Genomic DNA, 16014 nt, shown 5'->3' with positions numbered 1-16014 from the left:
AAGTTCCCAAGCGAACCCACATTAGGCTGGCTGAACCAGAGAGGGGCCCTTTTGGCCTCTGCCCCTGCCATCAGGGCCACCACCACACTGCACACATGTGACACACGCATGCACACAAAACCTTCCTGGCTGGGATCCAGAATCCGTAGTTTATTTTAAATAACAGGAAGGGGCGCCTAGATGGCTCAGTTGGTTAAGTGTCTGACTCTTGATTTTGGCTCAAGCCATGATCTCAGGGTCGTGAGATTGAGTCCCATATCAGGCTCCATGCTGAGCATGGAACCTGCCTGAGATTCTCTCTTTCCCTCTGCCCTTCTCCCCTCCTAAAAACAATAAAAAATAACAAAATGAAATAAAATAACAGTAAAAGAATACCATGTAGTAACAGACTGTTTCAGGATGTAGCCTGGTTAGAGCATTCATCTAGAACTGAAAACTGTGCCTTGCACATAGCAGGTGACCAGTGGATACCTGATGAAGGCAGCTGTCATACACTGGACACTGCCTCACAGAAAACGTGGGCTGTAATACACTGCAATAAAGCTTTCCAGCTTGAAGCAATAAGAATCTCACAACATTTTTAGTAAAATAAAAAGATCTGGGGAAACATTAAAGGAGTCCCACTACGTGCTGACCTCTACATTATATAATGGGAAATGATAAACATTTTTTTAATTTTGCCATCTTATATGGTCAGTATTTAGACAACATGCTGACATTAGAGCAGTGAAACAAACCAAATCTGTCAAATTACAGTGGGAGAATGAGAAAAGCAGCTTAACTGAACTAGTCAGATACTACTGAGAAAAAGAAAATTCATTACTAAGGCAGATGTGATTTTATTTACTGTAAAAGAAAATAGGAAAAAGTTAATTGCAAGAAATTCAGCTGTATCTTTTAATGTGGTTTGCTTAATGAAAATCACTACCAACATAAACACCTGAGAAAGGAATCAAAAACTATATTCATAGGAATCACAGTGGATTACACACAAGTACTAGGTTTAAAATACACATACTTTTAGAAAAGACTTTTTTCCATTGCTAATAACACATACATCCATGGAGATAAACTGTCAGTACTCTGAAGTAATTTATTAATAAAGACCATAACAGGACAAAGTTTAAGGTCACCAAAACAGCTACTCCTTCGCATCAATCTACTCTAACGGCTGACAGGCACATCAGCACCTTGCCATATGATTTATTTAAGCCATTTATTTAAGTCATTCTGTGCCCGCGTCACACAATGGCTTGGAAGGTTAGTCAGGAAATAAAATGAGGGTATGATTAAGAAATCAGTATATCATGAACTCACCTGCTCTGGGAAGTGGTTTATATAACTCCAAGTATTGCTCCCCGTGGAGAACCTATGGCAGAGTAAACACAAGTTTATTAGCCGACTTTCCTGTCTCACAGGTTCTGCTGTGAATACTGCTAATCACAAGTGATATCTCACCATCCACACATTCACGTCATTACTTCCCCCAAATTACCTGTCTCGGTTTCGCTTCTACTTCTTAAGCATATGATGCAAAATTAATCAGTCTCCCAACCTAAAGACTGTCAGAGCTTCTGAAGCAGAAAAGGTATCTTTGCATTCTTTTTTGGCATTCATGACTCTTTGTTGACTGATAAGTATGGATTGTTTGCCAATACAAACACTAAGCTTATCACTGCGTCTGGAATATACTGGGTATTTAATAACTATCGTTGAATAAAAATGAACAAACTGGCCATGCGAGTAAAGTAATTTCAAATCACACATACCACATACAAACAACTCAGTAAAACACAAAAGTAAACCTTACAACCACGTTCAAAGTAAAAAACTATCAGTATCAACATTTCCTTATATCTTATAAATTATCTATTTCTATAGAGACAGCCATAGATATATGTTGATCTATAAGATACATCTTATAAATTATCTATTAGTAGATACCAAGGACACTGTGTAACTTGATAGCCACATAACCTCAATGGATGGAAACAAGAATACATCAATACGGGTAGGAAAGTAATAGGACAGGAAAAACAAACCCGATCAACATGTTCAAGTGACCACACCCACTGGCACAGGATGGCTTTAATTTCGTATCTTTCTCCAAACCCAGAAGGGAACAAATGGGACAAATGCGGGACAGTCCACTATATCACAAAGTCTGGAGGCTTGAAGCTGGGAAGACAGGGGTTTTGATTCAAGATGGCTATTCTTCCTTGCCAGCGATTCTGAACACCATTTATGACTATTCCAACTCCTTCCAACTCAGGAGTATTCTGCAGAAATTTGAAACATTTGCTTTAATTGTTTGTACTTCAATTATCCAAACAAAACTGGATGCAGCAAAGACCACGGGACAGGGACTAAAACAACAAACTACTTGTATATATATCTCTTGCCTCCCTCCCAACTTCATCAGATGCTCAAATAAAAATCAGTTTTCAGGGGGTGCCTGGGTTGCTTAGTGGGTTAAGCCTCTGCCTTCAGCTCAGGTCATGATCTCAGGGTTCTCGGATTGAGCCCCACATTGGGCTCTCTGCTCAGCAGGAAGCCTGCTTCCCCCTCTCTCTCTGCCTTCCTCTCTGCCTATTTATGATCTGTCAAATAAATAAAATCTTTTTAAAAAAAATCCATTTTTACAGATTCAGAGCAGCAATGGGCTAATCGACCTTCTAGTAAATGGTCCTCTAATTATCAAAGTCAGAGAAATGGGCTCATAGCTCTATGTATGATTCAAGAGTTATCCCTGGGCTCAGTACTGAAACCTTACTCCAAGAAATGAAATCTACCCCACCTCAAAAACTTTCTCACAGTTGTTCAACTCCTTCCTTCCTGAAACAATCTATTCGCTTTGCTTCTCAAATACCACATCCACCTGAGCTCATAATCAGAGCTCATCCCTCACCAGTCATTCCTTTTCAGTCTCTCCGGCTAATTCTTCCACATGTCTTCACCTTCTCAACACTTGAGGGTTCCTGAGCTCAGGCTCTTCTCTACTTACATTCTTACCTTACACTATTTCATCTAGTCTTGTGTCTTTACACATCAGTCGAAGTGTAAGAACCCCAGCAGCACCTCTTCCCCACATTCAAGACTCATATATTCAACTGCTCATTGTAGACCTCCAATTGGATGAGTCAAAGAAACTCAGGTGTGTCCAAAACCAACTCCTGATCATCCCCACCTTAAAGTAATTGTATATATCAATCTTATGATATATAATATGTTATATGTAATTACTACACATACTTAATATATTACATGTAATTATAAATAATGTATAGAGACATATATGCACATATATCATCCAAGTTACAAAAACCTTCATCCTTGACTCTTTTTTCCTCTCCCTCACATCCAGCCTTTTGTATAAATTATAGAAGAGACTCCTAACAGGCTTCTCTGCTTCTGCTGGGCTCCCGTATCATCTACAGAGTAGCAGAAATGACCCTGTGAGTGAACACAGGCAGATCCTATCACTCCTCCATTCAAAACACTATAAACAGTGATAAGCTGAAATCCTAATGACTACAAGGCCCTCTTCTCCTACCACTGTCCTCTGGCTCCTCCCACAGCTATACTGGCCCCCTTCCTGTTCCCAGAATAAGCCAAGAATGCACCTGCCTCAGGGCCTTCCACATTTGTTCTCTCTGCCTCAAATCCTCTTCCCAGATCATGACCTGGGTTGCTCCTTCACCAGTATCATCAGGTAAGAATTATCACCCCCATTTTATAGACATGGAAACTGAATCTTAGCGAAGTTCTTTACCCTTGGTCAAACAGCAAGTAAACGGCAGAGAGAGAATTAAAAACATTATGCCATAGCCAGGGGACCTTAATGCTCTTTTATTCTTTTTGCTTGCCCCTTCAACTAACTCTCTTCTCTTATGCTTAAAGAAAAATCCAAAGATATGCAAAGTCTTTATTCCTGTATCAAGCGCCCCAGTTTTATTAATACACATACGTGTGTACACACATGCCCGTGCACACACACACACACACACACACACACACACAATGTGAGAGAGATCAATCATATTTAAAGAAACCAAAAAAAGCAAAAATATAGATTTCTTATTATGCATACCTTTTCCAAGTTGACTGAAAGCCCAGGAATCTCTGATAATTTTCCACCTACTATAGGTTTCTGAGCTATAATAACTCCAAAGGTAGGCAAACAGGAGAAATCGGTGCTTCCTTCATATATAAATTTCCTATCTTTCGGTTCCTTCATCGATGCCCCCACACCAAGGGCATACATAATAGTTTCCAGTTCCGTATAAGCAGAGGAAAAGGAAGGAAGTTTATGGCTAATGGCTCCAGCCTATGAGAGAGGTAGAGAAAATTATTTTCAGATTGATATTTCTGTCCAATGCTTAACATTTTAATTTTTTTCAAAACTACTATCTGCTTGCATGCCACACCTATCTTGCTTTCAAAGAGATGTGAATAGAATGCCCTGCTGGTGAAATCCATGGGGTTTCTTAACTGTTTCATTAGACTTTATTTTAATAAAAAAAACAATCAGAAAATGTGTAGAAGGGCGCCTGGGTGTCTCAGTGGGTTAAGCCGCTGCCTTCAGCTCAGGTCATGATCTCAGGGTCCTGGGATCAAGTCCCGCATCAGGCTCTCTGCTCAGCAGGGAGCCTGCTTCCCTCTCTCACTCTCTGCCTGCCTCTCCATCTACTTGTGATTTCTCTCTGTCAAATAAATAAAATAAATCTTTAAAAAAAAAAAAAAAAGAAAATGTGTAGAAAAGGACTTCATTTACAGATAAGTACTTTTGCATTGTTTGCTTCTTAGCAACAGTATGTCTCATTTTCAAATTTCCTATATCTGATAGTGAGAAGCCCTACTGATTCAGCAACAGTTAGCCACTCAAAAATACAAAAAACCTAATCATTATTATGAATGTGTCATAAACAGGGATAGTGAACTGCCCTATAAGAGATACTGTATAAAATTCACTGTAAAAAGATGAGCCGAACACTGCATAATGCTGTGTTGTACTATTGTACATGAGACTGCCTCTTAATGGTTTTAGTAAAATTTCAATTTTACCTTCAGTTCCTTGCTAGGAATGTCCCTTATCTCATTGACATTGTATTTTTTTCCTTAGTTATGATATGTCTAGCTAACATGTGAAATATATATTGGGTTAAAAAAGAATGACGTCCAATTGTCAATCATGTTCAATCTGAAACGGGAGTCATCAAATAAGGGTTGGGAGCTAAGAATGCTTTTTACATTTTTAAGGAGTGGTTAAAAAAGGAAAAACAGGAAGAATATGTGACAAAAATAGTATGTGGTCCATAAAGCCCAAAACACTTATTATCTGGGCTTTTCCTGAAAAAGTTTACCAAAACCTATTCTAAAGTAAAATCATATTTATAACCCGATCATATTCTCAGGGTTAAAATGAGATGGTTAACTTTATCACTATGTCTGCCCTGAGTCACAAACTTTTAAAATCAAATTCATCAAATGATTTACTTCTATTTACGCAATACAATTTTTTTGTTTAAAGGCTAAATATGCGAGATAGTAAATCAGCAAACTTCACACAAGCTAGAACCACACTTCTATTAGAATTTCTGACATAATGGGAGGCTACGTGCAGCCATGTTGAAATAGTTCCAATATACAATCTATAGATGCTTTCCCTAAAGAGGGGGGAAAAAAAAGGCCCCAAAGAGACACTGAAACAGACATCTTTTTCTAAAAAGTTAGGAAAATGGTAACTAAAGTAGGCTTATTAACAATGGTACCAATAAGGGGCAGAGGGGGAAGATACTTGTCTAATTATACTAAAGAAGTAAAAGCAAAAAATATAAATAAAAAAATTTTTAAAAAGAAGTAAAAGTTACAAAGGCTACATCTTAGCCTTACGTCTATTCAAATTCTGTAACTATTCAGTACATATTTTATGAAAAGTTTCATTGTCACTTATCTTTCCTATTTAACAATAAATTAGCAGCTTGGGAAATAATATTTTTCATATCACAGAAAAGAAAAGAGAGAAACAAAGAAAAGAGAGAATCTTCAGAAATAGCATAGGCTTCTCCCGCCAACTTACAAAAGCTGATGTAGCTGTTGATGCTGCCTGACTCGTAGGATTTGTCGACACTCCTCCCTCTGAATCTATTTTATTTAGAACTCCAATTATACCGCCAATTGATTCTAAAAAAATAATAGCAACAAAGACGCTTTTGTTAAAGACGTGACTAAGAAAAGCTACCACATGCTCAATAATCACTCCTCTACCTCAGAACTGAATACGAAAGGTTAGGCTCTTATAGAAAAGCACTGTCAAAGACTTTGAAACAGACCAAGGGTAACTGGGGGTTTTCAGTGGAGAACAAGGCACCGTCCAGCATCCTCTTCCTGGATTATGATTCTAAGGAGGTTCTAAGCTTTGCAATGTCTTTGATGGATTTTACAACTCCACAGACTGGGACCCTTGTCCAAAGACATGTAGTCTTTGGTGAAGGAAAAGCTAGTTTCTGTTCTCTCCCCACCACAGTCCCCTCCTCCAGGATGGAATAATGCCAAGATTACCCTTGAGGGCCCCCCCCATCTCAAGCAATAGCTTTAAAGATGGTACTAAAAAATCTTCCAAGGAAAACCATCACCATGACCACAGATTCCAGACAGGGTTCAGAAGCTGCGATTCTGGGGTCAAAAAAGGTTAAGAAAGGAGTTTCACAGGGCATCCCTATAGGCCAGAAGATTCCAAAGACTCTGGGACCTTTCTAACAAACATTAGTGCTCTGGGCCTCCTTCCAAACTTAGACCAAAACTCTAAGCAAACCACAGAATGCAATGTGATCAGGGATACCAGTGGGGAGGCTTTGGGCCACTGAATCCTCCTCTCACCACCCCACTCGGACTGCTACCAGAGGGAGGCCTGTAACTGAAAGTCACCTTGCCACAGGCTTAGGGCACCACATCAGACACAGGCAGCCTGAGTTAACTCGGCTCAGACACCGAGCAAGCTTGGCCAGTCACTGCGGCTGTCTGGGGATTAGTTGTGTCGTCTGGAAGATGAGAACAGTTCTACAGAAAATGTGAGATTTTTCTTCTAACTGTACTTCAAATACTTACAGGTATTTTTTCATTTATAACTACGTGATTCATTTAGTTAGCTTTTTCCTTAGAATACTTTTAAGGCAATAAAGTGGAACTTGGACATCAGAGGAAAGTTTTTAATGTATTTCTTCCTTCTTTCATTCATTTTCATCAATGGGTAACTATCATTCACAGGCTAAATTTATCTCCAACATCAAACTATGGAATACAGCAAATGCTACCATCAACAACATAACAATCATGCTATCATCTGATTGAGAAAGAGCACAACGAACATTTCAGAGAGCATACCGGCAGGCAGGAAAGTGTCAGGAAGGAGGGGGGTAGAAAAACCCAGAATAGTATGTTTTTCAGATATATTCTCCTAACAAACCCTGAATACAAAACAACTAAAAGAAAAAAGAAAAAGATTTCTCTGTAAAGTAACTGAATCATTATCTTTTCCAGAAAAGTCCTTTGAACATCATACACTATATGCATATATGTGAGTTATACTAGAAAAAAATGTGACTTGTACTGGCTGTCTATTCCTGTGGAGACCACAGATCTAATTCATGGTAACAAGCATTTACTGAATCCTCTCTGAGTTCAGCACCAAATACAAAAGCAGTGCTTACAAGACACAGTATCTGCCTCCCAAGGAACACACTGTGCAGTTAAGAAACCACATACTATGAAACAAAAGCAGCTCTGATGAAATGCTAAGTAGTCAGAGTTGAGCTGAGAGAGATCAATGTAGCCTGAAATATCTGGGGGTGGTGTGGTGAACATCCCAGGCTTGAGCTTAGATTTCTAAAGAAGCACTACAATTAGAGAGGTGATAAGGGGAGGAAGGGGCCTTTGAGAAGGGCAGAGAAACAGCAGCAAAGGCAAAGCGCTAAAAAAAGCAAAATCTACTCACAAGACAGAAATGAGCTAAGCCTAAACAAAACTGGCCTAAATGAACTTTTAGGGCAATAGAGAAAAACCCAGTAAGGTAAGGAGGATACGGTTCGGTACCAGAAGACTCTGAAACAAGCAGTCACACAGGGAGCAGACACATGGAGCATGGAAGGGTGAACACCTCGTCCCATCCCCCACCCAGATGCCCTCCAAAAACACAGGATTGTAAGAAGCCAGGAAAACAGAAAAGAGGGTTGGCATACATATATCTTAAATGTGAGGAGGTCTAACAGCTACCAGAGTAGAAAATGTGCTCTAGTTAAAACAGAAGAAAATTCCATAAGAGCAGAGAACGCTCTACTGCCTCCGGTTCCCCAGCCAGGAGTGAAGGGACGTGGGCCCCTACCTTGAATTCTCTGCGGCTTGGTGGCATTATCAAAGTCACAGACCTGCTTCCAGTTGGCCTTCACAGCCTCGGGAGTCATTGGCTGATTCTTCTGTCTCACAATGGCTCCAAGAGCCCGCTCCCAGCGTACTGGTCACAGAAACAAAACAAAGACACCGAGCACAGAGTTTAAGAGGGACACAGAAAGTAAAATTCATCTGAGCCTTTTGAATTTTTTTCTTTTTTAACTTCAAGAAAAAGGAAATTCAGGGGGAAAAATAGATTCTAATATCTGAAGAGTTTTACTACAAGCCCTTTAAATATAATTTTCTTGAAATAACAAACCCATTAGGATAATGTGAATTTAAAACATATATATTTAAAGCTGAAGGAAAAAACCTCTCCTCTGACTCTGCCAGACACTTCTAAAGGTAGAATTAAGGCTGACTCAGAAAAATTGAAATTATATATAATCACACCAAGAGACTGACTTCATGACCCCAGATCACTCGGGTAATATACTTCCAGATAACAGAATAGAGCTTTGTTTAAACAGCAAAGTGAGGACAGGTGGTGGTAACAGGTCAAAGACCCGGATAACCAAATTAATACATCACAGAGCCCCAGATATTTCTCCCTTGCTCCCCTTTGCTCTTATCCCTCACCACAGGAAGTCAACTAGAATAGGGCAGATGCACAAAAATCATTATTGCTGCATAAGTTCTATGAGGAGAATTTTTAATACCATTTTCTTCTCAAAAAGCCCAAGGAATAAAACACCCACTAGTAACCTTATTTAAACATAATGGTCAGACTTTGATGATTATTAAACTAAAGATCTGTTTCAGGGAGTAGCTGAAAAGCCTGCTTCTAAAGCTTTCCCACTAATAAAGTCCCAGAAAGAGCTTTTATTTCAACAACTGATTTTTCTTAAATGGTATCCTGAGACACTTATACTGAGCAATACTCACGTAGTATACATTACTTTAATAACTAAAGAGAATGGCCATTAATGATGAGAATATTGATACTCTATGTTATAACAATACCCTCCAATAATGATCACATTTTAAATAACTCAATTAATTTTAATTCCAGCAGCCAACTGAAAACTTGATTTGAGATACTGGAATTTTCACATTTATTTTTTAAATGTCATGAAGCAATTATCCAATTTGGAGCACACAAGATTGGAGAGCTGGAGAAATAGAAGGTTGAAGCCAAATGAATTTCCTACTGGAGTGAAGTAGAAAAATTTCCTGATATCATTTGCAATTTCTGTCTCCGTAAGTTGTCCATGTGATTCCTCACTGTCACCTCCTGCTGCCTCATGGCCCCAAGGAAGAAAAGACTCCAATGAGAGAACTGGAGAACCTTCCCGTTGTGTGCCACCTAGCACAGGGCTCTTCTCAGCTTTCCCAAACCACCCTCTCTCCCACTCACTTCTCTGCAGAAACAGCGAGAACGATCCTGTGGGACTCCAGACACACAGAAGGACAAACACCAATATAAAAAGAGACGATACTGTCTGAAGGAACAGACAAGATCTGAATAAGGGCTGCCAACAGGAAAAACAACAGCTCAACAGTTTCTTTAAAATGCCAAAGGCGTGCAGAACAGCTTCCACATTTTAGAATACCTGTTGGTAAAACCATATTTGCATGTGACTATGTAAGCACGAGCTCCAAGAGTGAGGCATTTGGCAAGATCTTTATGCAGCTCCAACTGGATGTTTGGGGTTAAAAATACAGAAACAGGGACACCTGGGTGGCTCAGTTGATTAAGCAGCTGCCTTCGGCTCAGGTCAAGATCCCAGGGTTCTGGGATCAAGTCCTATTCAGCAGGGAGCCTGCTTCTCTCTCTGCCTCCATCTGCCACTCTGCCTGCTTGTGCGCTCTCTCTCTCTCTCTGACAAATAAATACATAATATCTTTAAAAAAAAAAATACAGAAACAACATATGGCAAACCAAACACTGAAGGAGACTTACATTTTCCAATCCATCCTCCTCCAACCTACCAAAAAGAAGAAAAAACAGTTACACCATCTAAAGTGAATCATGCCGAGAATTTGTTAAATTAGAAAAACAGGCATCTACCTCTTTAAGAGTATCAGAGGGCTAGATTACAATGGATGAATAGAAGACAGCTCTACAAGAGCCCACCAGCCTCCAGGACTGTGTCTTGTTCATCTTCTCAGGGTAGAAACACAAAGTAACACAAGGTAGTAGAAATGTGTATGGCGGAAAAGCATGACTGAGGTCAGAAACCAAGGTTTCGTACTAATTCTTCTACTTACTAGTTGTGTGACCTTCACCAATTTATGTGAATTCCCTAAATCCAGATTTCCCCTTATGTAAAATAATAAGACAACTCTTCATGAGATAACCATCAAGGTGAAATAATATAAAATAGTAAACCTGTCCAGCACACCACAGGTGGAAAAGAACACATCCCTCTAGAAAGTTCTAGGGAATAAAAAATAAAAAGAAAAGAAAAATAAAAGTAGGACTTGACTGAATGAACTACATACAGTCATTTTAATAAAGTATCTTTTGTAGAGAAAAGGCAAATGACCAAATATGTTAATAGCTGCACAGAAACATCAGTTTTTTTCCTAGAGAATCCCTAGAAGAGAAACTCTCATAAAAAAAAAAAAAAAAAATCTTGTCTTCAATCTTCAAGCACAACTACACTGTGCCAGAATTTATCATGAGAATTCTACATGAACAGGCCAACAGAAACACGACACATCCTTGGGCTCTAAGCCAAGTAAGGCCTTTTTCACCCTTTTCCTCTATATGAATATGCCCACAACTTTTACAGTAGACCCATTAGCCCTGATGCTGTCAGAGCAGACAAATCAACAGTGGTTTTGGTAACAGACAAGAGAGAGACCCTATTTTACCACATTTGGGGAATGAAGCCTCAAGCTGTAAGCTCCTCCCAGGCACTGGAAGCAGGAGCTCCAACTGAACCAAACTGTCTCAATCCTACACTCTAGATACCTCTCAGAATGTTGCAAACAAAGTGGCAAAATTTATTTTCAAGGTTTCAGTTGGAATATCACAGATGTTTCTTACTGTATTTTAGCAATCATGCACACCAAATGTTCCTCACTAAAAATGTTCACAACATAGTAAAAGAACAACATACAAAACTTCATCTACAAAATGACCTTGTTGTCTCGGGAGGTTTGGCTGTGTGTTTAAGATGCAGATATAAGGAAAAAAAGATTGTTCATTTAAGAGGCACACAAAGCCTAGAAGGATACAGAAAAATACTAACAGTAGTTATAGCTGGATAGGGGTAATGCTGACGATCTTTATTTTCTTCTCTAAACTTTCCAGTTTATTTTTTCTACAAAGGCATGTATGATTTTTGTCCACAAAATTAATAACAAATGTAAATGTAAAAAACATAAAAAGTTTATGAAATTCCTTAATGATGTAAAAGACAGGTAGGCCAAATTCTGGGCCCCAGATGGATTAATACTGGTAAATTTGCAAAGGTCTTACATAAAGTTCTTTCTGCCTCTAATTTTCCACAATTACATTCAACGGCTGTGATTAAGGAAGTGGGGGCACACTCTTCTACTTAGACATGTGCAGACTGTTTTTTAAAAAGCTTTTATTCAAATGTATCTGATTAATATAGTATTCACTTCAAACTAAGCCAAGTTATTTTGCTACCAAGATATATTTTCAGATTTCCTAGTATTCTTCATAGAACAGGTTCATTATTACCACAAAGAATCAAATAAGGGTTGGGGGCAAGGATCTAAAATATAACAGTCCCAGGGAAAAAAAAGAGAGATCACACCCAAATGAGGAATCAAAGATGGATTAATTGGCATAAAGAGATCTAAAAGGACTTTGTGGAATAAAAACTAGATCTTAGCAGATGTGTGCTTTTCGATTTTACAATGAACATTTAAAGCTCTACAGCAAGGAAAAATGGTAATGTTTTTTTTTTTTAATAGTTTTTTTTTTTTTTTTAAGATTTTATTTATTTATTTGACAGAGAGAGAGATCACAAGCAGGCGGAGAGTCAGGCAGAGAGAGAGAGAGAGAAGCAGACTCTCGCCAAGCAAAGAGCCCGATGCGGGGCTCGATCCCAGGACACTGAGATCATGACCTGAGCCGAAGGCAGCGGCTTAATCCACTGAGCCACCCAGGCGCCCCGGTAATGTTTATTTTTAAAGTTAAAATAGTAAGTTATGTTTACTCATGTATCACACCCAGCCTAAATTTCTGCTATAGCGATATAATAGTTAAAATTGAAGTGTGACTGGTTTTTCTGTTTTATTATGTTTTGTTGTAAAGATTTTACTTATTTATTGACAGAGCGAAAGAGCAGAAGCAAGGGGGAGCAGCAGAGGGAGAGCAGAGAGTCTGATGCGGGATTCGATCCCAGAACCTTGAGATCATGACCTGAGCCAAAGGCAGACACTTCCCAACTGAGTCAACCAGGCGCCCCTGAAGTCTGACTGTTATGTACTAGATCCAATGCCAAGATTTTAAAAATATGATTTTGGGGCCCTGGTGGCTCAGTTAGCCAAGTATCTGACTCAGTTTCAGCTCAGGTCATGATCTCTGGATCATGGGATCAAACCCTGTGCTAGGCTCCACGCTCAGAGTGGAGTCTGCTTTAGATTCTCTCTCCCGCTCCTCCCACTTGCACTCTCTCTCTCTCAAATAATAAATAAATCTTTTTAAAAATTAAAAGTATGATTTCTAGTTGTCACCACAAAAAAACAAAACTGACACTCAGGGACATTAATCTGCACAATATTCCAGTGAGCCAGCAATTATCAAAGAATTCAAAACCCATCCTCGCTGACACTAAACCCAACTCTTTATCCTTCTACTTCCACATCCAAGTTCCCAAACCAAATAAAACTTTCTCCATTTGAGCAAAGACATCAAACCAGCCATGTTTTCATTTGATAAGATTAGAAATGAAGAAATATGGAAAAACAATGTATGAAGTTGCTGTTACTTCTTCTGAAAAAGAAATTCATCAATATTTATTCCTTAGTCAACCATGATAATAAAAAATACACAAATGATATCAACCCATACAGATGTTTACTAATCTGAGCAACTGGAAAACACTAACGTTTAGATCATTTTTCACATATAATTACACAAGTATTGCTCTGAGAGAAAACAGGAAGGTGCAGAATACCTCAAACAAGCTACCGTTTTCCTCACAGCTCTCATGGCAAAGCCAAAGGACCAGCGGGGCCACGTAATCCGGCTTCAGAGCTTCCACGAGATCTGAAGGACCAAAAAAAGGTTATAAACAAGAATGTCTCCATACATAATCAATGATTGTGCTTTCTGAAAATTCCTTCCTCACACATTACAGGTAACTCAGAGACTTGTTAAATAAGTAAGAACAAAATTAGATCTATATAATCAGTCAGCCTAACATTCAAAGCTTCTGAAAGAACTGTTGCATCCCAATGGAGACATTCCAGAAGCTCCCTCAAGCTTCTAATTTAGAAGGTAATAGACACACCTTGAATACAAGTTAGAGTCACCTAGGCAGTAACTAGTGAGCAAAACTCTATCTAACATGAGGAACTGAAGTACCATTCATTTCCAAAACAATTTCACCCTCTCAGCAATTCAGCCAATAGCTAGGAAACAACAAAACAACATTGACAACGATAATGGCAGTAAAATAATGATATGAAATGCAACTGATTACTGATGAGTAACAAAGTGGAAGAAGTATTTTCCCAATGCATACTCTTCTGTGAGCAACTTGACAGAGTAGAAAGGAACTGGCATACCTTGGAGATATTGTGGGTTTGGTTCAAGACCACCACAATAAGCAAATATCCCCAAAAAAGCTAGGCAAGTGAATTTTTTGGTTCCCCACTGCATACAATAGCTATGTTTATACTATCCTGCAATTAAAGGGTATGATAACATTATGCCTAAAACAACAATGTACACATCTTAATTTTAAAATACTTTATTGCTAAAAAATGCAAACCAGCAGGTGCGCTTTCAGTGAGTTACAATGTTTTAGGTAGAGGATGGTCTTGCCTCCATGTAGATGGCTGCTGACTGATGAGGGTGGTGGTTGCTGAAGGCTGGGGTGGCTGTGGCCATTTCTTTCTTTCCTTTTTTTTTTTTTTTTAAGATTTTATTTATTTATTTGACAGAGAGAGAGACTGTGAGAGACAGAACACGAGCAGGGGGAGTGGGAGAGAGAGAAGCAGGCCTCCAAAGGAGCAGGGAGCCCAATGCAGGACTCGATTCCAAGATCCTGGGATCACGACCAAGCTGGCGGCAGACGCTTAACAGCCAAGCCACCAGGCGGCCCGACAATTTCTTAAAATAAGACAATGCAGTATGCCCCATTGCTTGATTCTTTTTTTTTTTTTTAAGATTTTATTTATTTAATTGACAGAGAGAGAGTGAAAGAGGGAATATAAGCAGGGTGAGTGGGAGAGGGAGAAGCAGGCTTCCCACTGAGCAGGGAGCCCGATGCAGGGCTCGATCCCAGGACCCCTGGGATCATGACCTGAGCTGAAGGTAGACGCCTAATGACTGAGCCACCCAGGCACCCCACTTGACTCTTCTTTTTACAAACAATTTCTCTGTAACATGCAGTGCTATTTGACAGCATTTTATCCACACCAGGACTTCTTTCAAAATTGGAGCCAAGGGGTGCCTGGGTGGCTCAGTGGGTTAAGGCCTCTGCCTTCGGCTCAGGTCATGATCCCAGGGTCCTGGGATCGAGCCCCACATCGGGCTCTCTGCTCGGCAGGGAACCTGCTTCCTTCTCTCTCTCTCTCTCTCTGCCTACCTGTGATCTCTATCTGTCAAACAAATAAATAAAAAAACTTAAAAAAAAAAAAAATTGGAGCCAAGCTCTCCAATCCTGCCGCTGCCTTATCAACTTGGGCTATGTATGTTCTAAATCCTTTGTTGTCATTTCAACAGTCTTCACACAATCTTCCCCAAGAGCAGATTCCATCTCAAGAAACCACTTTCTCCACTCATCCCTAAGAAGCAACATCTCAATCATCCAAGTTTGATCACAAGATGGTAGCAATTCAGTCCCTTCTTCAGGGTATACTTCTAATGTTAGTTCTCTCACTGTTTCCACCACATCTGCACTGTTTCCACCCTTCCAAATCATCTGTGATCATGGGAATCAACTTCCTCCAAACTCTTTTGAATGCTGATATTTTGACCTCCTCCCACAAATAACGAACATTCTTAATGGCATCTAGATGATGAATCCTCTCCAGAAAGTTTTGAATTTATTTTTCCCAGATCCATTAGAGGAATCACCATCTATGGCAGCTTTAGCCTACAAAATGTATTTCTTCATTAATAAGACTTGAAAGCTGAAATGACTCCTTGATCCATGGGCTGCAGAATGAATGATGTTAGCAGGCCTGAAAACAACCCTTATCTCCTCTATCTCCACCAGAGCCCCTGGGTGAGCAGGTGCATTGTTAAAGAGCAGTAATACTCTGAAAGGGATCATTTCTTTTGAGTACTGGGTCTCAAGAGTGGGCTTCAAATATTCAATATTTAAGTTCATGAATATTAAAATATTCAATATTAAATTTCTTGAATATTAAAATTTTCAATAAACCATACTGCGAACAGATGTGTTGTTGTCA

General features: G+C 39.3%; 1 protein-coding gene across 1 annotated transcript in view; it reads right to left on the bottom strand.

Annotated features, from left to right (window-relative positions):
- Positions 1-16014, bottom strand: part of HSD17B4 (hydroxysteroid 17-beta dehydrogenase 4) — a 90537-nt gene that overhangs the window by 43360 nt on the left and 31163 nt on the right. The window contains exons 9-14 of the mRNA XM_044263463.1: positions 13548-13639; positions 10349-10373; positions 8381-8509; positions 6080-6183; positions 4091-4327; positions 1318-1369 (exon numbers count right to left, since the gene is read on the bottom strand). Of these exons, the coding sequence (XP_044119398.1) occupies positions 1318-1369; positions 4091-4327; positions 6080-6183; positions 8381-8509; positions 10349-10373; positions 13548-13639 (639 nt within the window). The remainder of the gene's footprint in view (positions 1-1317; positions 1370-4090; positions 4328-6079; positions 6184-8380; positions 8510-10348; positions 10374-13547; positions 13640-16014) is intronic.

This window comes from Neovison vison, chromosome 1 (assembly GCF_020171115.1).
Source record: "Neovison vison isolate M4711 chromosome 1, ASM_NN_V1, whole genome shotgun sequence".
Lineage (NCBI taxonomy): Eukaryota > Metazoa > Chordata > Mammalia > Carnivora > Mustelidae > Neogale > Neogale vison.
The sequence above is the reverse complement of the archived record's forward strand: the minus strand, read 5'-3'. Positions and strand labels throughout refer to the sequence as shown.